The 22,468-nt window shown below is 52.6% G+C and overlaps 3 protein-coding genes across 9 annotated transcripts; 2 read left to right on the plus strand and 1 right to left on the minus strand.

Annotated features, from left to right (window-relative positions):
• Window positions 1–3,766: 3,766 nt before the first annotated feature.
• On the plus strand, window positions 3,767–10,282 carry PITHD1 (PITH domain containing 1). The gene is made up of 6 exons (XM_068539153.1): window positions 3,767–4,067; window positions 4,705–4,748; window positions 5,115–5,192; window positions 7,920–8,024; window positions 8,691–8,799; window positions 9,338–10,282. Exons 1-6 carry the CDS (start codon window positions 3,870–3,872, stop codon window positions 9,437–9,439), a joined length of 636 nt encoding a protein of 211 aa, XP_068395254.1. The 5' UTR covers window positions 3,767–3,869; the 3' UTR covers window positions 9,440–10,282.
• A 1,159-nt stretch (window positions 10,283–11,441) lies between these two features.
• On the plus strand, window positions 11,442–16,883 carry LYPLA2 (lysophospholipase 2). Of its 3 annotated transcripts, none has more exons than XM_068539150.1 (10): window positions 11,442–12,517; window positions 13,937–14,093; window positions 14,353–14,384; window positions 14,512–14,577; window positions 15,054–15,101; window positions 15,193–15,263; window positions 15,406–15,479; window positions 15,557–15,658; window positions 15,760–15,933; window positions 16,024–16,883. In XM_068539150.1, the coding sequence occupies exons 2-10, from the start codon at window positions 13,980–13,982 to the stop codon at window positions 16,072–16,074; spliced, it is 732 nt and encodes a 243-aa protein (XP_068395251.1). In that variant the 5' UTR covers window positions 11,442–12,517; window positions 13,937–13,979; the 3' UTR covers window positions 16,075–16,883. The 3 variants fall into 3 exon arrangements, with proteins under 3 accessions (XP_068395251.1, XP_068395252.1, XP_068395253.1); XM_068539151.1 differs by having other exon boundaries at window positions 11,461–12,517; window positions 13,990–14,093; XM_068539152.1 differs by lacking the exon at window positions 13,937–14,093 and having other exon boundaries at window positions 12,445–12,517.
• A 56-nt stretch (window positions 16,884–16,939) lies between these two features.
• On the minus strand, window positions 16,940–21,521 carry GALE (UDP-galactose-4-epimerase). 5 transcript variants are annotated; one of them, XM_068537782.1, is made up of 12 exons: window positions 21,462–21,489; window positions 20,762–20,863; window positions 19,647–19,865; window positions 19,378–19,493; window positions 19,180–19,293; window positions 18,770–18,946; window positions 18,380–18,493; window positions 18,218–18,284; window positions 18,023–18,108; window positions 17,837–17,914; window positions 17,504–17,618; window positions 16,940–17,332 (listed from the first exon to the last, which is right to left on the minus strand). In XM_068537782.1, exons 3-12 carry the CDS (start codon window positions 19,765–19,767, stop codon window positions 17,274–17,276), a joined length of 1,047 nt encoding a protein of 348 aa, XP_068393883.1. In that variant the 5' UTR covers window positions 19,768–19,865; window positions 20,762–20,863; window positions 21,462–21,489; the 3' UTR covers window positions 16,940–17,273. The 5 variants fall into 5 exon arrangements, with proteins under 5 accessions (XP_068393883.1, XP_068393884.1, XP_068393882.1 ...); XM_068537783.1 differs by lacking the exon at window positions 20,762–20,863 and having other exon boundaries at window positions 21,473–21,521; XM_068537781.1 differs by lacking the exon at window positions 20,762–20,863 and having other exon boundaries at window positions 21,462–21,517.
• Window positions 21,522–22,468: the final 947 nt, after the last annotated feature.

Here is a 22,468-nt window from a genome sequence, read left to right on the forward strand (position 1 = left end):
GCAAAAGGCATTATCCGCAAATCAGAGCCAGGCTACCTTGCAAGAGCTGGTTTCTTCCAAATCCAACCCCCTTAGCAATTGCAATTTCCCACTGAACCAGACGGGGGTGCTGAGCTGAAAGCCTGGTTAACAATAAGTAATGGACACTATCTACACTTTTCCAACCCACCAGATGTTGTTCCAAACCTTTCTCATACATTATTCATATCGCCCTCATAATAAAACCCTACAGAGTAGGTACTCTTATTATTCCCATTTTATATATGACAAATCTGAGGCTTAGAGAGGCTAAGTGACTTGCCCAGCAGGCCATACTCAATATTTGCGGGATTGAGGCAAGAGTACAAATAAATGGTGGTGTACTTAAAAAGTTATAAATGGAGCTAACGAACAGTTAAATAAAATACAGCCTAGGCAATTCCCTGGTGGTCCAGTGGTTAGGACTCTGTGCTTTCACTGCTGTGGGCCCGGGGTTTGATCCCTGGTGGGGGAACTAAGATCCTGTAAGCTGCACAGCCTGGCCAAAAACAAACAAACAAAAAATACAGCTTTTCTGCTACCTTGACAAATGAACCTTCGCAGTGACCTGGAGGCCACCTTCAGATTTCTGAGCCTTTGGAGCTCTGCACTAGAAGGTGGTGGAAAGGGAGAGAACAGGGCCATAGCCCCACCCCTCTTCTCTTACCCTAAAATGTGTCCCTGCAAGGGGCCTTGTGCACAGGCATGCAGGTGTCTTAACCTGTATGCTCACATTCTGTTCTAGGGTCTCTAAATTGAAAAGGTCTGCCAGGTATCCAGCACAGTGAATGACAAAAGAGCCACAGCATTACATTTCAGAATACTAGGGACCAAAAGAAGATCTTAAAAGCTTCCAGAAATGGAATGAGGGAAACCCACACAAAGAATCAGGCATCAGAATGGCACTGTATTTCTCAAAGCTAGAAAACAACAGAGCAACAGCTTCAAAATTCTGAGAGATTCTATCCTCATCCAAATTACCAATTAAATGTAAGAGAAATTTAAAGACATTTTCAGTGGTTACTTAACATGTATGGTAGTGTGGTAGCCACCTCCAAGGGGGCCTCTAATGATTTCTACCTCTTGGTATTCACACCCTATGTTGTTCCCTCTCACACTGAATATGGCTGACCTATGGAACCGTGGAATATTTTAGAATCAACAATATGTGATTTCTACGGCTAGGCCATAAAAGACACTGTGGTTTCTACTTTGCTCTCTCTTTGATCACTTGCTCTGGCGAAAGCCAGCCACCATGTCACTAGGACACTCAAGCAGTCCTACGGAGCAGTCTATATGGTGAAGCCTCGTGCCAACAGCCTGCACCAACTTGCCAGCCATACGAGAGCACCATCTTGGAACTGGATTGTCCAGCTCCATCAAGCCTTCAGAAGACTTGAGGTTTGTGAGAGAGCCAAGACAGAACCCCCCAGCCCCCCAGCAAAGCCGCTCCCAAACTCTTGACTTGCAGAAATTGTGAGATGAATGCCGACTGTTGTTTTAAGCGGTTAAATTTGGGAGTAATTTGTTACACAACAAAAGATAACCAGTATGGGTCTATTGGGGGCGGAAGAGCAGGGAGCCACAGTATTTTGTAGTTCTTCCAATTAAAAGGTGAAGTCTATCTCTCCACCCTTGAATTTGGATTTGGCCAATGAAACTTGTTTTGGCTGACGGGACATTCACAAAAATGATAGAGGTTGATGGTTAACAGGTGCTTGTGCAATTGGGTCTTCCCTCCTGTGCTTCTGGAACTCAGCAACTGCAACAATGTGTCTGAGTTCCGGTAGTCTGCTGGAGACTTGTGGCCATCACCTCAGCAGACCGTCCACATCAACAAGACTTGTGAGTGAGGCTATTCCTAACTAATCAGCCCACCCAACTTGCCCAGAAAAGAACTGACCAGGTGATCTACAGAAGCATGAGAAATAATAAATGCTGTTGTTTAAATATTTTAAGTTTTGGGGTGATTTGTTACATGGTATAAGCTAATCGATACAACATATTTACTTGATGTATACCTTTTTGTTTCAGGAAAACAAACTAGGCTCAAAACCTAGTTATTTCCCAAACTTATCTGATCTTGGGCAAGTTAATTTACCTCTTTCAGCCTCAATTTTCCTCACCTTCAAATTGGGGATAATATTGGGTAACACTCCCTATCTCTTAAAGATCATGTGACAAATAACTGAGATGAACTACATGAACTACATAATGTGCTTAGCACCATGTCTGGCACACACTGCTCGATAAATCACTAAAGGATGACAATGATGCAAATGATAGGAAAGAAGCCAAAAGTGAGTAGAAGGCCTGGGTTAGTCCTGCAGTGGGATACAGTCTTCCCAAAGAAAGGCTACTGAGTGTATCACTCTATTAAACAAATATTTGCTAAGTGTTTAGTTTAGCACGTGCCAGGCCCCTTCCCTGAAACTGTAATGTGAAAGCAGGAATAAGTCATAACATTGAGCTATCTGAACCAGAACCAAGCTTGTCTGCTTCACAAAGAATTGAACTAGGACATCAAAATATTTCTGAATGGAACTTGAGCGGATGTTTATTTTGGTTTCCAGCCCCGAGTCTGGTCTGGATACTTCAGAGCCAGAGTGAAGGGTAGGGGCTATCCAAAGTATCTCTTAACTCTCTCAACTTCCTATCTCTCCCCGTCTCCACCAAGAAGTAAGAACGCATACTACCCCGAAACCAGAATCATTTCAACTCTAAATAGCGGCCTTCCACTCTTGATCTCAACCCAAAAGATGAAAAACATTTTAAATTGCACCTGAGTATACAAGAAGCTGAAACAAAAGTTCTGTAAGTGGAGACTAAAATGTGTAATACATTCTGAATTTTCTATTTTATTCTATTTAATTTTTTAATGCTGGTCACAGTCCTCTAAATGGATTTTAAGACATATCAATGGGTCACAACCAGCCGTTTGAAAAAACTGCTCTGAAACATCACATGGGGAGGGCACTTAAAGGTCATCTAGTCCAATCCTTTTATTTTACAGGGGGTAAACTGAGACTCAGAGAGGTTAAATCACTTGCCCAAGGCCACAAAGCTAGTAAGTGGCAGTGCTTGGATTTCAACCAAGATCTGACTCAACTATTGAATTCTTACCATGTGTCAGCCACTATGCTGAGTTTTTGAAGAGCATTATTTCATTTAATACTCACTGAGATCCTATGAAACAGATATTACCATTCCCACTTTACAGACGAGGAACAAAAAGTCTCAGGATGGGGAACATGACTTATTCAGGGTGTCACACAGTCAATAACAGACCCAGGACTTGTCTCCAGCTTCAGCTGTCCATAAAGCCTGTGGTCTCGACCACTAAGCCCACTGTGAAGAAAGTGGTTATGAACGTGGGTTTGTGAGCTCTAAGCGCCTAAGCATGCACATGTGCGGCAGTGATAACGTTGTGCTCCCTACTCTTCAGGGCCTTATCACTGCGCCACCAGCTCCCAAAAAACGTTGGTGGTAAACGAAAAGAAAACAGACTTTAGCCTAAGGAGGAGGAGGATTCGAAACCCAGCCCCACCATTTACTCGGAACACCAGCTTGATCTCTGCTTTTCAGTTTCCACATCTGTGAAGCTGGGACTGCAATAGCAACCGTCTCCGGGACTGAAAGAGTCAACCTTAATTTCCCGGCCCCTGGAAGCGCCTTAGCAAACGTCGACTCTCTCCGAGCCCCGCCCTCTTCTCCTCACGCGCTTGCGCCGCACAGGGGCGCCTTTTACGACGCGGCGGTCGCGGCGCGCTTGGCGGCCGGAGCGAAACGAGCGAGTCGCGGGCGGCGGCGGCGGCGGCAGGGCACGGGAACGCGCGGGAGGCGGCGTCGCCATGTCGCATGGCCACAGTCACGGCGGGGGCGGCTGCCGCTGCGCCGCCGAACGTGAGGAGCCGCCCGAGCAGCGCGGCCTGGCCTACGGCCTGTACCTGCGCATCGACTTAGAGCGGCTGCAGTGTCTCAACGAGAGCCGCGAGGGCAGCGGCCGCGGCGTCTTCAAGCCGTGGGAGGAGCGGACCGACCGCTCCAAGGTGGGCCTTCCGGGGCCTGGGCGGGCGGGCGGGGACCCGCGCGGGGCCTCAGGCCGCCCGTCTGCTCTGTCAGCCTCATCTCTGAAGTTAAAAATAACCACGGCCCGATTGCCAAGCGCTTTCCCGTGCCCGTCTCCTGCCAGCCCTGTGAGAGGCGAACAGAGTCGAATCTCCCCGTTTTGTAGGTAGACGAGCTGAGGCCCAGAGACGGGAAGGGGCTCTTTGCTTTACACGGCCAACGTTCAGTTCCAGGGCTGCGGGGGGTAGTGAGGGAGGATGAGCCATCAGGGCGTTTTCCCTACCGTTTGACCACTGGTCCCAGTGGCTGCCTGATTTCACTTATCACCTGATGAAGACCGAAGACCAGCCTCGGGAGATGAAGCACGTTATCCTATCTAGAGTATTTACCATTGTGGGGCGTAGAGCCATTTGAAAGCTGTGGACCGCATAGGCACAGATCTCTGCACACAATTTCAGGAGGCTAGTCGGTCCTGGAAGTTAATAAGTGCTGGAAAACTGAGGGCGGTTGACTATCAGCATTGCACTCCAGCTGTAAAGCAGGGTGGAAGATGCCTAAAATCGTAGGCGCTCAGCAAATATTTGTTGCTTTCCCCTCTCTCCTCCCTCTCTCCTCCAGTTTGTTGAAAGTGATGCAGATGAAGAGCTTCTGTTTAATATTCCGTAAGTATTTCTTTGGTGCTTGCCTCAGGCTAAAGAGGCTGTACCCACTTGCCTTATCAGGATTCATTCCATGGTTGTGTCAAGAGGACACCTCTGTTTCTGGAAATGGGGTAAATTACTGAGGTGGGTGTGAGTAGCTTTCTTGGTGCAAAAAAGATGTATTTGTTAAAAGATAACTGAGAAGTCAAGGTAAATTTTTTAGAACCAAAGAATGCCAGAGGCAGACAGGATCTTAGAAATTATCTAGCACAGGTCTGACACATGAGTAAACTGAAGCCCAGTAAGGGGAAGGGCCTTGCCCAGGGTCACACAGCTCAGCAGAGATTGAACCCCAGGTTGACAACCCTCTTTTTTGCATTCTGGCAGATTTACAGGCAATGTCAAGCTCAAAGGTATCATTATAATGGGAGAAGATGATGACTCACACCCCTCTGAGATGAGACTGTAAGTGGCAAGGGTCTAGGCCCTCAAGAAGCTCCTATCCCTTTTTCTCTTTTCTCTGGTAGCACTTTATTCCAGAATAGTCTAACTTTTTCTTTTTACTGGGTTAAATATCCCCTCCCTCTCTTAAAAAAAAGCCTCATGTTTGTTCTGCATCGGAATACACTTATCTCTTCCTGAATTAACGGCATTTTTAGATTAAGGATCTTTAGGGCCACCAGCTTGTCTCTCTTCAAAGTATTTGCTGTGGCACCATTCAGAGAGCATCCTATAAATGCCAACTGTTGATGACTTTGCAGTTTTCGTAATAACCCAGCTGCAGATCTCAAATGATCTTTAAGGAGTCTACCCTTGGGGTTAGCTTCAACATCTTCCCTTGCTGTTTCAGACAATTACAATCTTTCTGTGTGTTTTGTTGAGATGGAAGCACTCCATCTGAGTTTACACGGCCTTTAGTTAGCAAAGTTCTATATACCTCTTGTAACATGGAATCTGTTGATACTAGAGCTAGTACTCCCTTTCTGACAAGTTGCCTTATTCCAGCGTAGCCTTTCTAGAAGGAGGGGACACTGCTTTCTGAGGGTTGGAGAAGCAAATATGAGAAGAACTTTACATAAAAAGTTCTTCTGAAAAATTGATCAATTTAAATGAGAGATTTAAGAAATGGACACTATTTGAATGTTAGAAACATGAATTTGAAAGCAAATCCACATATTTAATCATTGTAAGGAAACAAAGTATGTTTGAGTTGATTCTTTCTGGGACTTGTTTACTTGCGAGATGGATTGACTGGACAAGACTAGACATCCATGTTGCGTTGTAGTGAAGAGGGGGCTCTGGGGTAAATACTCGGGTTCAAATTCTGGCTGTACCGCTTGCTAGCTGCATGACTTTGGGCGTTACTTCTCTATATCCCAACGTTTTCATATGTAAAATGGCAATAATAGTCTGAACCTCTTAAGACTGTGGAAAGAAATGAGCTATAACATGTAAAGAGCTTAGAATAAATCTGGAACGTAGGATGTGTCCCGTTTTGTTTGTTTGTTTTTTGGTTTTGCGGGGGAGTTTGGCTGCGCTGCGCAGCTTGTGGAATCTTAGTTCCCCGAACAGGGATTGAACCTGGGCCCTCAACAGTGAAAGAGCCGAGTCCTAACCACTGGACCGCCAGGGAATTCCATAGTATATGCCTGGTTTTGGAAAGGCAGGTGCAAATACTTACAGAGCCCTCAGTTCTAAGCACTTTGCACTTTAGCAAATCTAAGATGTCATTGATTATAAAATGCACCATTATTTTATGTACCATTGATAAAGAAAAAAGCAGTATCTGTTCAACTATGACATGTCACTGATACATTCAGAAAAGTTAACTTGAGACCTTAAATCAGTGAAATTTGAACGCAAACTAGGTGTTAGATGATATTAAAGAATTATTGCTAATGGTTAAGTTGTTCATTGTAAAATGGTATCATATTTTTTTTTTACGAAGACCTTACTTTGTAGAGATATATACGGACATATTTGTGAATGAAATGATACGTTTGAGATTGCTTCAGAATATCAAACACAAACAAAATGGGGTTGATAGGCAGAATTGGCATGATCTTGATTATTGAAGCTCAGTAATAAGTATATGGAGATTCATTATATTTTTCTCTTTACTCTTATGTATGTTTGAAATTTTCCATAGTAAAATTTTTTAACAAGTGTGTCTCTTAGAATTGATTCAATTTAATATCCACATCAACTGTATGGGATATGTACTATCACTATCCCCATTTTACAGATGATGAACTAAGAGACAGATTAAATCACTTGCCCAAAATTACACAGCTGGTCAGTGACAGAACCAGGCTTTAAACCTAGGAAGTCTGGCTCCAGAGACACTGCTTTTAACCACAGTGCTATACTGCCTCTCATAATGCTGCTTATAAATGTTCACTATTATTATTATTATTCTGTGCATCATTCTTAGAAACACTTTGAAGCAAACATTTGCTTTCCTGTGTTACCTGCATTTTGCTGCAGCTAATATCTAGGCCCCTCCCATGTGGGTGTGGTAATAAGACACTCTAGAGATTGGAGGTGTGTGTGGCCCAGTCCTTTAGAATTTGTGAGTTACGGAGGAGACTGCTGTTTCTAAGATACGTCTTTGAAAATTTGTTTCTTCACTAGCAGTTTTACTTAACTTTCCAAAGCCCATTGTGAGCCGGCGGCCTTTTGTGCTTTCTTCAAAATGGAAATCCCCAAGTTGTATTTTTTTAAGACTTGTAAGATGACTCTGTATACTATAGGGTAATTTTGAACACAGAAAAATGCTTGAGCATTGGGTTACCTGATCTTATCTCTTAACTGTGTTTAAGATGTTTCTGCCAAAGTATTTTTTCCCCGTGAGTAAGCTGTTTTATTTAACATCCCCAGCTTGGTCTGAATGTGCTGAGTTGCTTATTTTCTCCATGCATTTGCTGCATGTGACCCAGTTTGAGCTATCGCTTTGTGTATTGCTTCTCATGCGCTCTTAACCCACTCAGAGCTGCCATTGGCTTATGTTGCAGTTCTCAGCTCTTGTTGGATTAAAGATGTTTGTGTATAAATGCCAGTAAAATGCCATTTCCAAAATTTGATCTCCTGTTGATAGAACCGAGGGCAGTTGAGGAGTCAGTAGGAAGTTCTGAGAACCTGAAAAATGTGATAATGCACATTTCTTGATTTTTCTCCCCTTTCCTTTCTCAGGTACAAGAACATTCCACAGATGAGCTTTGATGATACAGACAGGGAGCCAGATCAGACCTTTAGTCTGAACCGGGATCTTACGGGAGAACTAGAGTATGCTACAAAGTAAGCACTGGGCCTCTCTTCCACTCTTTGGCTTCTGAGAATAGCAGGCGCTCCCTCATTTGCAGTGAGCATCTGTGCATTAGCATTTAGTGGGCTTGCAGTTGTTTTTGGCCCATCTCCTGCTTCCTTAGCATCAGAAACAAGTTAGAACAGTGGAGAGGCCTGATCCTAGGCTTGGTCAAATTTTGGCAGAGGTTCAGTGCAAGCCACAGACTTGTTAACCTGGAAGCAATTGACAGATTTGAATGAGCTCCTAGTATGGTCTTAGGAAAGATGTTTTCAGAATTCCTCTTTGCATAGTGGGCTTACAGCAGCCAAGTTACATGTGACCACCTTACCTCTCTCATTTTCCTACTGAGCTTGCTTTCAGATCCCTGCGTGGTCGCACAGCATTTCTCATTCCTGTTCCTTGCGGGCAGGGGCAGTGTTGATTCATTTTTCTGTCCCTATTGCCTTGGACAAGATCTGGCAGATGTTCAGTAAATGTTCACTGTATTCATTGCTTGCCCAAAGGAGAAGGATGAGACGTAAGACCCCAGGATTGTTCTCTGACATTTGCCTGGGTTTTACCGCAAGATGGAGCTGGAATTGACTTTTTTGACATGGTAGTGAGCTTCTCACTGAACTCTTATTGTTGTCTTCTCTCTCTACTCCTTCATCCTCTAGAATTTCTCGTTTTTCAAATGTCTATCATCTCTCAATTCATATTTCAAAAAACTTTGGAGCCGATACCACAAAGGTCTTTTATATTGGCCTGAGAGGAGAATGGACTGAGGTAAGATGGGGTTGGAAGTATTATTGCCCCTCTAATATGTGTACATATGTTTGTATATCTGCATGCTGTGGTAGTAGGAGCTTGAAGGAAAGGAAAAAGAGCAAGTGAGACATTGGTTTCTCCCAGTCTAGTTTTTCTTGGTTTCATCACTGTCAACTGTCCATCTCATTTGACAGGCTATAGGAATTTTAAGGGGGTTGAAATAATACAGTTGATATCAATGCAGTTTTTCACCTTAAAATTCTTTCCTTCATTTAACATTGTTGGTAACCTTTCTTGTTCTGGGCACCAGAGATAGGGTGATAAACAAGATAGACAAGGTCTTCTTCACATGGTGCCTCCATTATAGTGGAGGAATGACTCTTCTAAGTGATGGGGTGAATCATTGATTCGCTCCTACCCAGGCTTCTCAGGATAAAAAGTATCAGAACGGGGAAGAGATTAGATGATGACTTCTAGAAATGAACCTGAATAAGGACCACTCCGTTGTGTGGTCTGGGCAATGGCCAGCTGACCCAGCCTCTCAATTTTCTTGCAGCTTCGCCGACATGAGGTGACCATCTGCAATTATGAAGCATCGGCCAACCCAGCTGACCACAGGGTCCATCAGGTTACCCCACAGACACACTTTATTTCCTAAGGGCTGGCCAAGGCTCCCACAGAGGCGTTGTGTCAGTGAAGATGTACGACCTACTGTTGGGAAAGACACAGAGAGATGGGGCTCCAGAGAGAGTTGGCTGCCACAGCCTCTGCCAAGCTTTGTCTTTGGGGCTTGCTGCAGAAACCTGACCTACGGAAGACACCACACCCCCGGGAAGGGTCGTGTGGGTGCCGAGGGACAATCATGGTTCTATGGGGCCCTGCAGAAGTTGGGTCTTGGGGTGGTCAGCACCTGGCAGTCATGGATAATGCCTGCCTTCCCAGTTAATGTGGCCATGGGATCCCAAGTGTCTTGTTGCTTTGTGGCAGGATTTTTGTGTGACTTGTTTTTTTTTAAATGGAGACTCTTCCTGGGCTGCAGTAAACTTTCTGAAGCCTCAGCATTGTGTTCGTGTTAACCATCAGGAGGGTCTCCAACTAGAAATACTTGTCCCTGCTTGCTCCTTCTCCCTGTCATCTTTCAACATTCTTGTCAAGTTGCCCAGCTTGGAGTTGTCTGTCGTGCACTAGTGTCCCATGGTTATAGTTAGAAGAACAAGAATCTCCTGATAATGCTTAATAGCTTGAGAAGAAGTTCTTTTTTCCTGCTAACCAGGTAAGCAGTCTGAGGAGAGCATGGCCATCGTTTCTGTGTTTGTGGGTATCCTGGTCGGGGTAAGATTGGGACTTAGATAAGATTCCTCTTGGGACATCCTTAATATTTATTAGCTTCTAACTAGTGTTGTAAGCCCAGTGGCAGAATTTGGAGATCTCAGTTCTTCTGTTCATGGCTTTTTATTCACTGTGACTAATAAGCTTCCTAATAAATCCTTGCCAGACTTAATGTTTGTATATTCTTCTGAGTTCTTGGTAGTACTTATGAAACCTTTACTGAGAACTGTATGAAACTTTGAAATCTGTTGTTGTTGTTTTGGACTAGGTAGATGATAAGTGCCACAATTAAATCGACAGTAGATCAGTATCTCCAGGAAAGGTCAGGTTTAATTCTGTACAGTAGGCTAAAAATGCTCCTACACCCACCCACCCACATTTTGTAAAGAAGAAGGTGAGGTTAAAAACCTTATATTCCATTTCTCAGGTAAGGAAGTAAGTGGTGAGGTGATGTTTACAAAAACAAGGGAGAACAGATTCTGGAGCTCCTCGGAAGAAATGATGGTGAGGAAAGTGAAGTGAGCAGCACGTAAGGTCTGAAGGTAGACCCAAGAATTTGGACTTAAGTTTTGAAAGTCAGTACGGCAATTGGACAGAATTTAAGTATCCTAAAAGAGGGGATTTGAAGTGGTCACTATTCTCTCCTTTGCAGAAAATAGAAACACTTGATAATGGAAATTACTGTTGAATTTAATCCTCTTGAGAGAATGCCTCTGAGGGATTGGCCCACACCGTTGCTAGCCTGTTTCTCCAGCTTATCCTGGGGAAAGCTTGCCACCACCAAGCCTTGCCCGAGCCTCAGAATTTCTAAAAATGCAGCCTGAAATCAACCAGAATGCAAATACAATTCTCGATGCACTGAGGGTCCTACTCACTCCTCCGCCACAGCCTCTTTATTTCATTTGGGTCATTTGGAGATAAAGAAGGGCTATGTTTTAATTTGGAGTAGGGGGAAAATAAAGTTAGAAGTGTTAGAGCAGACTAACCACTAATCCCACTAGCACTAATCACAGGTAGCCTCTGAGACAAGGCCTCTGAATTTGAGCTTCACTCTGAAGAATTTGCTCAAAGTGCCACAGTGTCTTAGGTGATTGGGGTGCAGGAGGAATTGTGTATTCTTCCACAAGCAGACCCAGCAGGGATTCTGGGAGTGGGAGCAACTGTGTTGTCCTCATCCATTCACCCCCTTTCCACCCCTGGATCCTTGGCCTGCTGTGGTCCTCTGGACGGAAAGTTTTCCTGTTCTGTGACCTGCTGAGCACTTAAGACCAAACTGCCTCTTAGCCTGGGAAAAAGTGCTTTGTTGAGCTTCCAGGTATACTGTTTTCTTTCAGTTCAAAAAAAACCAGTGTACATTAAGCTGGGCAAACGAGTCCTAAGCTGCTGAGGGATGACTCATTTCCTGTGTGCAGATGCCCACAGGTTCTGTCAGGGACATGGTCCTGCAACCCAGTTTGCCTCCCCTTCCGGCCTTTATGTGGACCCTGAGCCCCATTCCACTTTACCGATGCCACAAGGAGCAAAGGGTGACTCGGTGACCAAATGAAACCCTCTTTGTTAACAACTGGAGCGCGCTGATGGCGGTATTTTGTGCACTGTCTGTGTGGTATTGCTTGCTGTGCGCAGAGCTAAGACAACACTTCCGATTCCTGACCAGTTGTCTCGGACACTGCTGATGCCAGTGTTCTTTTCTCCCAGGGTCCTTTTCAGAGTCATTATGTCCTCACACTGTGATTTTACACCGTACAGAGCATTTCCACACGGCCTCATTTGAGCCTAACAGCAAAGCTGTGAAGTAAGCTGGGTGGTTATGGTCACCGTTTTTCAGCTCAGGAAGCAGGTGCAGAGGCAGCATTACAGTGTAATCCTGAGGTTGCTGTTTACTTCCCTCCCCTGAGCCTCAGTTTCCTCATCTTTAAAATAAGATTGGAAGACTAGATGGTCTCAAAGTGTCTTTTCAGCTGAGTGTATGACTTTATCCATGACCCTGGCACAGGACGTGAGGGCCAGTGGTGGATACCCAAGACCGTAATGGATGGGAAGGTGGGAAACTCTGCTAGTGTGAGGAATGCCTCTCCTTCAGGACAGGTTTCCTCCAGGAGGCGCACGGGTGGTGGTAGCAAGTGGGAGCCACGGACGCACTGTCTAGATGCGGCCGGAGATTCCGTGGCTTGGTTATGGGGAGTGGGCCCCACCGTACCCAACATGGCAGCTCCTATCTGAAGAAACCCCGACGCCCACTTCCGGGTTCCGTACCGCTGGCCAGGCTACTTCCGGCAGCGCGATGGCTGGGTTCCCGGGACTCGAACGGAAGTTCCGGCGGGGGCGGTAGAGGGGGAAGAGTGAGTGTCTGTGCGGGAGAGAGAGGAGAATCGCCCGAGAGGTCTCGAAACCCCCAGGAGTGGAGGTACCGTGGTCCGGGGCCAGCAGGCCCGGGGAGGGCACTGGCGGGGCATCGGCCCACCGCGAGGGTCCTGGCGAGTGGGGAGGGGCAACCGCAGTTGTGAGGGATGGGGGTGGGGAGTGAGGTGCGAGGAGGCGCTGGCCGGTCTGGGGGACTTTGGGGGTAGAGAGGGGGAGGAAGGTGGGGTCCCGGTGTGATGAGAGGGACTTCAGGGTCGGAAGTGGAGGATCCCATTGTGGGGCGGGGGCTCTCCAGGGTCAAAGGTAGAACGCCCCTTTGTGGGCAGAAGCGGGTCCGGCGTCAGGATAGAAATTGTCACCGTGGGGAGGGCGACCCTCGGTCAGAACAGAAGTTCCCATTGTGGGGAGTGGGAGACCATGGGTCAGGGTGGGAGTTTTTACTGTGGCGAGGAAGACCCCAGGTCAGGGGGGAAGGCACCACTCTTGAGAGGAGGGGCCTGGGGTGAGGGGTGGAAGTCGCTCAGTGGGGAAGGAAGGGAATCTCAGCTTAGGACAAAAGGTGCATTCCTGTGTGGGAAGAGGAACCCCAGGGTCAGAGGTGAGGGATCCCACTGTGCGGAGGGGCGCTCGGGGGAGAGGGGAGGGGGAAGCCAGTTGGTGGGGTGGGAGGGGTGGGCGCTGCTCGGAAGGGTCGGCACTTAGGGGCGGGTAGCAGAAGCTGCCGGGGAGTTTGGAGGTTGCTAAGGACGGGAGGAGCCAGCCAGCTTGACATTCTTTTGTGTGTTTGGGAGTCCCAGAGAGAGCATGGTCGAGCTGAGGGACCTATTTGGAGTCAGTGGGCAGCCGCAGGTGGCCTCATACAAGGGGGCGGGGGGCACTGTTTAGGAGGTGGGTGGTGGATCGGAGTTTGTGTGCCTTCTGGGGACATGGGCAGCTCCCAGGGGCTCTGAGAAGGGCTGAGCCAGAAGGCTGACGGGGGCTGGATGGGAGGGAAGTTGGAGAAAATGTGTGTGGGGTTGAGGGTAGGGGCTGGAAGCATATTTCCCGGCAGTTTTCCTTCCCTTCATTTCCCAGTAGGGCCGGGAGTTGTGGGGAGGAGGGGACACAAGGGCTCTAGAGAAGGGGGATGATTGGAGAGCAGGGAGAGGAGGCAGTTACCTGCCAACGAGTGTTAGGTGGGGAGAAGGCAGCAGGGGATGCCCTGGCTCCCCTGCCCCACGGCCCCAAAGCCCTGCCTCTGCCCACCGCCAGCAACCTCAGGCTGTGTGGGGGCCAGAAGCAGGGCCACTAGGATGGCTGCCCCTGCTTTTCAGCCCTGGAGTGAAGGCAAACTTCCTGCCCACTTGATCGGGCCCAGGACTTCTTGCCTGGCTTTTCTTTGTGCCCAGGATAGAACCTGGGGTGTGGCGGAGGGCTGATGGCCCGGTTACGCCCTGGGTTTGAGGCTCTGCTCCTGTGTCAGGATTCTCTCCCCTTCCTGGCCTTGCTCTTGACCGCTGCCCCGAATGTGCACAGGCCCCAGCCGTGGAGCCCTGCAGTGCATGTGTGGTAACACCATGTCTGTGCCCCTGCTCACCGATGCTGCCACTGTGTCTGGAGCTGAGCGGGAAACAGCTGCGGTAAGGGTCTTCTGCTACCCACGCAGCCCCCAGGGGGCCGGCTGGGGAACTGGCTGGAGGGGGCGTGGGGAAAACAGAGGTGGCAGTGAGAAGAGGGCGAGCAGCCTGCAGCCGGGAGGCAGGGGCTTAATCGCCTGACTGCCACCTCAGTTCCCCTCCAGGTCCTTGGGGGTGAGGGAGGGGTGGCCAGAAGTTGGACAGAGCGAGAGTGATAGCTGGACGGTGACTGCCCTCTTCCCCATCTCTGATCCTTTTCCAGGTTATTTTTTTACATGGCCTTGGAGACACAGGGTGAGTGAGCTGGGGAGGGGGTGTTCCTGGGGAAGTGGGGGAGGGCCCAGCGGGCAGGACTGGAGAGGCCTGCGCCCTCCCTTCCTCCCTCTCCACATTGGTGCCTTTTCTCTCTTCCCTCCTACAGGCACAGCTGGGCTGACGCCCTCTCCACTATCCGGCTCCCTCACGTCAAGTACATCTGTCCCCATGCGTGAGTGCCACCCCAGCAAGGGAGGGGCTGAGGATGGGGGGTGGTCCTGTGGTCCCAGGCCTGTTCTCTCCTGCCGGCTGCATCCTGGGGCCTGGGGCCCAGAGCAGTCACAAGTGCCATTTTCAGCCTTCATCATTCCTGTGGAACCCTCAGGAATAGGGTCCAGCCCCAGCCCCAAGGCCTCCTAGACCTGAGACTCCTAGAACCAGGACCCCCTGTACCCCTTCCCCAAGTACTCACCGACTGAGCTGGAACCCCGTCACACCGAGTGCTGGGCTGTGCTTCTCCATCGCTACTGCTGATGCCCCAACCACAGCCTCCAGCCCCACGTGGCAGGTTGCCTGGCAACACCTTAAACACAGGCCCTGCCTGCTGGGAGGGTTCCCCAGGGGGTTGCCCTGCCCCCACCTGGGCTCTCTGCTGTGGCTTCCTCATCCCTCCTGAGTAGGACGGCCCTTCTTGCTGTCCCTCCCCAGGCCTCGGATCCCTGTGACACTCAACATGAAGATGGTGATGCCCTCCTGGTGAGTTTGGGGAGGGGGAATAGGAGCTTGAGGGAGCTGCCTGGGGCCAGCCCAGGTCTCCCAGTAGCTGCCAATGCCTCTGCTTCTCCAGGTTTGACCTGATGGGGCTGAGTCCAGATGCCCCAGAGGACGAGGCTGGCATTAAGAAGGCAGCAGAGAACAGTAAGGCCCCAGCCCCTCCTCGGCATCCTCCCTCTCCCCCTCTGCCCGCCCAGGAAAGTGCCTGGCAATACCTCTGTTTGGCTCCCTTCCTTGGGTCCCTCTGGCAGCTTTCCCTCCACCCAGTCATGCCCCCTCCCCCCAGTCAAGGCCTTGATTGAGCATGAGATGAAGAATGGGATCCCTGCCAATCGGATCGTCCTGGGAGGCTTTTCACAGGTGAGGGGAGAGAGAGGCGGGTGGGTGGTGGGAGCTGAGCTGTGCCCTCATGACCCCTCATTCTCTCCTTCCTCCAGGGTGGAGCCCTGTCCCTCTACACAGCCCTCACCTGCCCCCACCCTCTGGCTGGCATTGTGGCATTGAGCTGTTGGCTGCCTCTGCACCGGGCCTTCCCCCAGGTGAGTGTCTCCACGACCCCGCTCCTGCCCTCTGTCTCCTTGAGGCTGGGGGATTGTGCCCAAGCACTGGCTTTGCTCTCTGAGTCCCGTCTGGCCCACAGGCAGCCAACGGCAGTGCCAAGGACCTGACCATCCTTCAGTGTCACGGGGAGCTGGACCCCATGGTTCCCGTACGGTTTGGGGCCCTGACAGCCGAGAAGCTCCGGTCTGTTGTTACACCCGCCAGGGTCCAGTTCAAGACTTATCCCGGTGTCATGCACAGCTCCTGTCCTCAGGTCAGTGCTGAGGGGCTGCTTCCCACTCCCGCCCTTCTCCTTCCTCCCTCCGGCCAGGAGCCTCTCACAATGCCCCCCCCTCCCCCCCAGGAGATGGCAGCTGTGAAGGAGTTTCTTGAGAAGCTGCTGCCTCCTGTGTAACTACAGTTCCTGGCCCCCAGCGCGGTCCCCCAGCTCATGGGGGACTTGGCACGCGCGGCACCATCTTGGATCTGAGCCGGTCGAGCCCCTTTCTCACCCTCCTGGACCCTTCCTCTTCCCACAGGCCTCTGGGGCAGGCAGGCCAAGGCCTGGCCGGGCCTCCCTTCCTGGCTTCAGCCACCTGGCTGTCTGCCGCACGGGGTGGGCTGCTTTCTTATCCCATTTCCCTGGAGGGGGGGCCCCCCTGGCAGCAGTATTGGAGGGGCTGTAGGCAGCGGGAGAAAGGGGCCCAGCCGCTGACCCACTCACTCAGGACCTCACTCACTAGCCCCACTTTGGGCCCCTCCTGTGACCTCAGGGTTTGGCCCCTGGGGCCCTCCCAGGCCCCACCTCCCACCCTCTCCCGCCAGCTGATTCTGCCCAGATAATCGTGTCTCTCCTGCCTCCACTCCAGCTGCTTCTCAATCATGAATGTGTCCGTGGCCCGGGCCCCCTTGCTGCTGTGGGCTCCCTGCCCCTGCGCAGGAGTGTGGGTGACGGGGCGGAGTCCTTCGGGGGGGCCTCCCCTCAGCCATTCTGACTTGGGGGCTGGGCCCTGCCTCCCCATTACCCTCCGCCCCCGCGGGCCTGGAGCCTGCAGGGCTGGACTGAGGCTCAAGGTCTCCCCCAGCTGCCTCACCCCACGTTGTCCCCACTCTAGGGCCGGGGGGAGGTGGGGAGGAGTCATGTCTCGTCTTCTGTCTCCATGTAGTTTTGGGTGTTTTTCTTGTTGTGTCTGGATTCCGATAAAATTAAAGAAATTGCTTCAACTCTTAGGCCTGGATGATTCTATCCAAGGGGTAGAGTGTGATCATGTGCAAGAATCTGCTCCAGTGTAAGAAAACTTTATTTTAAATACTTTGGGAAGCTCCTTCGTAGCAGTATAAATTAGTGCCTGGGAGGGAGGGCGTTCTGTGTGTCTCAGGGCCCTGCTTCGCCCCACTTGCTCTTTCTTGGTGGTCCTCCTGGGTTCCTGGACCCTGTGGAATAGAGACCCCTGATACCTGGTCAGTGGTGCCCTTGGCCTCATGCCTGGTGGGCTGAGTGGGCACAGTTGGGGTCTGAGGTAGGGGAGGCTCTGAGGCCCCTGGGTTCCTGCCAGAGGCTGGAGAGCAGGCAGTTGTTTCTCTTCCTTTCCTGGTCCCTGGTAGGTGAGGGTCTCAGGCCTGCGCGCCAAAGCCTGAAGGATTCTGCTTCTGCCAGCGCCATAGATCTTCGCCTGTGATGGGGCAAGGTCTGTGCTCAGGGTCCACACTGGAGTGCAGGGCCCGCAGCACCTCGGACAGCCTGGAGTGGGCAGGCCCAGACCCCTGGTGCCCTTTTCCTAGCCCCTGACTCTCTCCCAGGGGCCAGGCCAGCACCCAGGGTCAGGGGTTGGGCTAGCACTCACACATCCTGTCCAGCCCTAAGGCTGCTGACCAGCCCAGCTCCTTGAGGGCCAGGCTGGGGTTGGCATAACAGGCAGCCACATCGCCTTCCCGCCGGGCCACCACCTTGTACGGGATCTGCAAGAGAGCGGACGGTTGTAGCTTAGCTGAGCTGGCCCTGGCCTTACCCGCCAAGTTGCTGACCAGGCCCTCAAGAAATGGAGGTCCAGAGCAGGGTCTCGCTCTCAGGCATCAAGTCCTAAGGCAGGCTTGAGGAGACAGGGCGGTGCTGGGATGCCCGTCACGTAGGTTAGTGGGAGGGGCTGGGGGTGGGTCAGGGTGGGCTGCCAGCTTACCTTCTTCCCCGAGGCCTTCTCCATGGCCATGACCATCTGTAACACCGAATAGCCCGTGCCTGTGCCCAGGTTGTAGATCTGTCCGGAGAGGAGAACAGGGACTGTGCCGGGGGCTGGACTTACTACCCTCTGGGCCCCATTGGTCCAGGCCTCCGTCTCCTTCCCCTCCCTCCCTTCTCCTCCTACCCGGCAGCCACACTGCTCCTTCAGCTTCCTCAAAGCCGCGATGTGGCCCTTGGCCAGATCCACGACGTGGATGTAATCCCGGACGCCTGCAGAGGAGGAGGTGGTTGGGTGTTGGGTTCAGTACAGTCTCTGCCCTGCCTCGCCTCAGTCTCCCTCCCGGCTCCCACTCCTGGCTCCTCCTGGTCCTGGGCTCACCTGTGCCATCCTCTGTGTCATAGTCATTGCCAAAGACATTCAGTGCCTCCCGTCGTCCAATCGCCACCTGGGGTGGAGGTCAGGTTAGCTTTTCCCAGGACCTTGGCACCAGCTGTAGCCCTCAAGCCTAGGGCCACCCCCTTCCTTTCCCTTCTCCTTTACCTGGGAGACATAGGGCATGAGGTTATTGGGGATGCCCTGGGGATCCTCGCCGATGCAGCCCGAGGCGTGGGCGCCTATGGGGTTGAAATATCGCAGCAGCACTGCATTCCAGGCCTGTGGGACGCAGGTCAGACGATGGGAGTTGGGGGTGCAGGCTGTGTGTCCCAGCTGAATCCAGAGCCCACCCTGCCGGTTCTCTATCCCTAGAAAGGAGCAGGGTATCGGGCCCTCCCTGCAAGTGCTGTGTGACCTTGTGCGAGTCACTGCTGCTTCCTGAACCCCAGCCTCCTCCTCGGTGGAGGCTGATCCGGATCCCACCCTCAGGCTCGCGGGCGTGGGCTGTGAGGGGTCCGTGAGCGGAGCCACGGCTGAGTCAAAGGGGGCCCTCACCTTGTCTGCCTGGCACAGGTCCCGGATCATTTCCTCGATGAAGAACTTGGACTTGCCGTAGGGGTTGGTACAGCCACCTGTGGGGTGAGCCTCATCCAGGGGCAGGTACCGGGGGTTCCCGTACACGGTGGCCGAGCTGCTGAACACCAGGTTCTTCACCCCGTGGGCCCTCATGACCTGCCCATGGAGGGGAGGCGTCAGTGGCCTCTGCCTCACACGTTATTCCCGCCCCCTTACACCTCCCAGGTGGGTGGGGCTGAGCTATGGGCTCCCATGTACAGAAGGGGAGACTGAGGCTGAGAGGCAAAGACCTGTCGAAGATGACACAGCTTGGGCTCTGCCACTGTGTTTGGCAGTGCGTACCCGGCTAGGGGCCCTCACAGTGTCTGTGTCCTCGCCTCATGCCTCACCTCCAGGAGCTGGATGGTTCCTGTCAGGTTAACTCTGTAATAATCCAGAGGCTTCTGCACCGACTCGCCCACAGCCTTGAGCCCAGCAAAGTGGATGACCGCTGTGAAGCTGTGCTGCAGGGTTGCAAAGCTGGGGTCAGAGGTTGCTTACAGGCCTGGCCCTTGGCTATGCCCCCTGTCTGCCTGCCAAGCACCCACCTTCTTAAAAAGACGCTGTAGGGCTGCCTGGTCCAAGATGTCCATCTCCTCAAACTCCACAGAGTGGCCTGTCAGCTCCTGAACCCGCCGCAAGCTCTCAGGCATGGAGCCCCCTCCTGGTTGGGCACATAGAGGCCATCAAAGTCAGAGGAGATGGGGTGCTGGGTTCCCAAGGGACTGGCCGGACACACATCTCTTGGAGGCGGGGGTAGAACGCAGGGTTTCCCTTCCATCCCCCTGGGAGCACCAGCACCCCTCCACCTGCTCACCACGAATGGCGTTATGGAAGTTGTCGACGACCACGGGCGCATAGCCCGCCTCCAGCAGCTCCAGCACGGTGTGGCTGCCGATGTAGCCAGCCCCACCCGTTACCAGCACCTTCTCTGCCATCGCGCCTGGCCCAGGACAGAGACTCAGAGGTGGCCAAGGCTGCCTGCTCAGGGCCTCCTTCGATCTGGACTCTGGCGTCAGGGAGGCAGTGGTGCGTCCTAGGTAATTGGGTGGGTCTGGAGTCAGCCCTGGTCCAAGACTGGATACCATCACTTTCTGGCCTTAGGCCTTGGAGACCACTTCTCTCTTGGCCTTAGTTTCCAACTCTATACCATGGAGTTTATAACTGTACAACTATCACGTGGTAGTGTGAGGGTCAGATGAGGTGATTTTAAAGGCCTGCCACATGGTACAGGTGGGGAGACGACTGAGGCACAAGCGCCATAGCTGACCGGGAGTTGGGAAGATGGAACCCTAGGCTCCACGCTGCCTTCCCCGAGGTGTCTGGGGACTGGACAGTTCTGGACAGAAGGAAACAAGGCAGCAGCATTGGGACTCCAAGAGCCCAGGAAGGGGTTCTGTCTGCTCAGACTCAGACCTTCCCAGTCCCTCTGCCATCACTAGGTATAAACTGGCTCCTTGGTTCAGTGACTAATACCTCCTGGGGTAAGCAGCCCCCTGACTCCCTCCCACAAAGGTCAACTGGGAGGAGGCAGGAAATATAGCAGATGGCCTCAAGGTGGGGTCTTTTGCCAGGCAGGCTGAGCCCAGCTCTGGGGTTACAGCACTGCACTCCTGGAGTGGGCCCCACCCCAGGTCAGCCAGGCTGGTTCCGCCTGTGCGGATGCCACTCCCCGCTTGGAGCTAAGGATCTCGCCTAATTCTAGGGGGCACTGAACAGGGTAGTGTAGACGTGGCCTTGGCTCCAGGCTCCACTGCCAGGTGTGCACCACCGCCCTGAGCAAACTCTACGGGCAGAGACGGTGGAGCGGAGGAGGGGGGCGGGGGAGGAAACTCAAGACACTGAGGTCTTTCATTCCGGGCGGCCTGGCCCGCAGCCGCCTTCCTCCGAGCTGCGTCAATCCTCTTCTGGGCTCACCCAGCTCCGACCCACCTGACTGAACGCCCGCTGCGTGCCAGGCTCTGTATTGGGCACTTTTGCATTATTTTCCTGAATTCTCCCAACATCCTGATGAGGCAGGTGTTACTACTGGCACTTTACAAAAAAGGATACTAAGGTCAGAGAGGTGAAGTAATTGCCTTAAGTCACAAAGCTAGTGCTGGCCGGGCTAGAATCTGGATCTCCAGGCTCAAAGTCCCGCCCCTCGCCCCAAGCAGTTCGCCCCCTGCCCCCACTGTTTCCCGCTGGACTCTGCTCCTGACGCTGAAGCCGCCCCCGACCCCGTCCCACCGAGCTCCACGCACTGTGCGGGCCCCCGGAAAGTGGCGGCGGAGGAGCCATGGGAGGCAGGAAGGCTGGTGAGGCCGGCCTTCCTCCGACTCGCAGAGTGGCCTCGGTCAGCTGTCGCCTCCTCAGTTTTCCCAGTCCGTAAAATGGAGGGGAGGGGGCCCAGGGCCGTGAGCTATCAAGTGCACTTGAGCCTCAGGCTGGGATTCGGGCGGTGCCTCGGCCGGGAATGAATGAACCTTGGCCACCCCAGCCAAGGCAGCGGGAGCTGCGAGCAGCGAGGGTGGGTCCGCCCTGGCGGGACTCTGCCCAGAACGCAGCCCAGACCCCCGAGACTCTCCCTCGCGCCCGGTGGACCACCCGGTCCCTCGCAAACCCGCCCAGGCCCCCCATTCGCCTCCCGAACCTGCTCCGCACCACGGACCCCGCGCTGCCTCGAACGGCGCCGCCTCCCGAGCTCCGCGCCCAGTCCCTTTAAGAACCGACGGCCCGCCCTGGCCCCGCCTCCTCCACGCCCCCAAGAGACGTGTCAGCGGAGAGACCGCAGTACGGGGCGCCGGGAGGACCACGGAAGCTGCGTCTTCAGGACGCCTGCGCGGCACATCCCGCAGAGGGAGGTACCGACCCGTGCCTGGGCGGTGGGCAGAGGAGGGCACGGCCCGCAGCCGGCCCCGCGAACCCAGGCGCCAGCGCTTGTCCCGACCACGGGAAACGGGCGCCGCGCCCCGGGAGATGGGGCTTCTCAGGGGCGCCCGGCAGCCGTCCCGCGGCGGGAGCCACAGCCAGGCGCGGGGCCGAAAACCGCGGCTCCACGCTCGCCCGCAGGTTTTTCACTGTTTTCGTAGCTGCCAAACCCTTTCTTTTTAGTAACCCTGGCATGAAGCACATGGCTGCCTGGAACAGAGGCAAGAGGGACGGCGCCGAAGGACGGGAACGGGTAGGGGTCGCCCAGAGGCTGCCGTTCTGTAAAGTCTAGTTCAAAAACCCGCCAAAAGGGAACTTCCCTGTCGGTCCTGTGGGTAACACTCCGCGCTTCCAATGCAGGGGGCCCGGCGTTCGATCCCTGGTCGGGGAACTAGATCCCGCATGCATGCTGCAACTAAGAAGTCCGATGCCGCACCTAAAGATCCCGAACACAGCAACGAAGACCCGGCATAGATAGATTAGATTAGATAGATAGATAAGATAGATGAGATAGATACTTAAAAAAAAAATACCGCTAAGGGAGCCCTGAAACTAAAACAGGAATTACAGCGCCAATTGCGGTCAGCCTGGAACGGTTTGCACCCTGCCTACCATAATAGTACGTTAGAAAATGGTGTTCTGATTTTGTTTAAAATAAAGGGAGGGGGCTTCCCTGGTGGCGCAGTGGTTAAGAGTCCGCCTGCCAATGCAGGGGACACGGGTTCGAGC

This window comes from Eschrichtius robustus, chromosome 3 (genome assembly GCF_028021215.1).
Source record: "Eschrichtius robustus isolate mEscRob2 chromosome 3, mEscRob2.pri, whole genome shotgun sequence".
NCBI classification, from domain to species: Eukaryota; Metazoa; Chordata; class Mammalia; order Artiodactyla; family Eschrichtiidae; genus Eschrichtius; species Eschrichtius robustus.

Coding starts and splice junctions, on each gene's coding strand:
- PITHD1 (XM_068539153.1), top strand. CDS start 3,870: ATGTCGCATGGCCACAGTCACGGCGGGGGCGGCTGCCGCTGCGCCGCC. Junction 4,068..4,704: donor AGCGGACCGACCGCTCCAAG/GTGGGCCTTCCG, acceptor TCTCTCCTCCAG/TTTGTTGAAAGTGATGCAGA. Junction 8,800..9,337: donor TGAGAGGAGAATGGACTGAG/GTAAGATGGGGT, acceptor ATTTTCTTGCAG/CTTCGCCGACATGAGGTGAC.
- LYPLA2 (XM_068539150.1), top strand. CDS start 13,980: ATGTGCACAGGCCCCAGCCGTGGAGCCCTGCAGTGCATGTGTGGTAAC. Junction 14,385..14,511: donor CATGGCCTTGGAGACACAGG/GTGAGTGAGCTG, acceptor TCCCTCCTACAG/GCACAGCTGGGCTGACGCCC. Junction 15,480..15,556: donor TCCTGGGAGGCTTTTCACAG/GTGAGGGGAGAG, acceptor TCCTTCCTCCAG/GGTGGAGCCCTGTCCCTCTA.
- GALE (XM_068537783.1), bottom strand. CDS start 19,767: ATGGCAGAGAAGGTGCTGGTAACGGGTGGGGCTGGCTACATCGGCAGC. Junction 18,947..19,179: donor GAACCATCCAGCTCCTGGAG/GTGAGGCATGAG, acceptor CTCCATGGGCAG/GTCATGAGGGCCCACGGGGT. Junction 18,494..18,769: donor ACCTGTGCCAGGCAGACAAG/GTGAGGGCCCCC, acceptor TGCGTCCCACAG/GCCTGGAATGCAGTGCTGCT.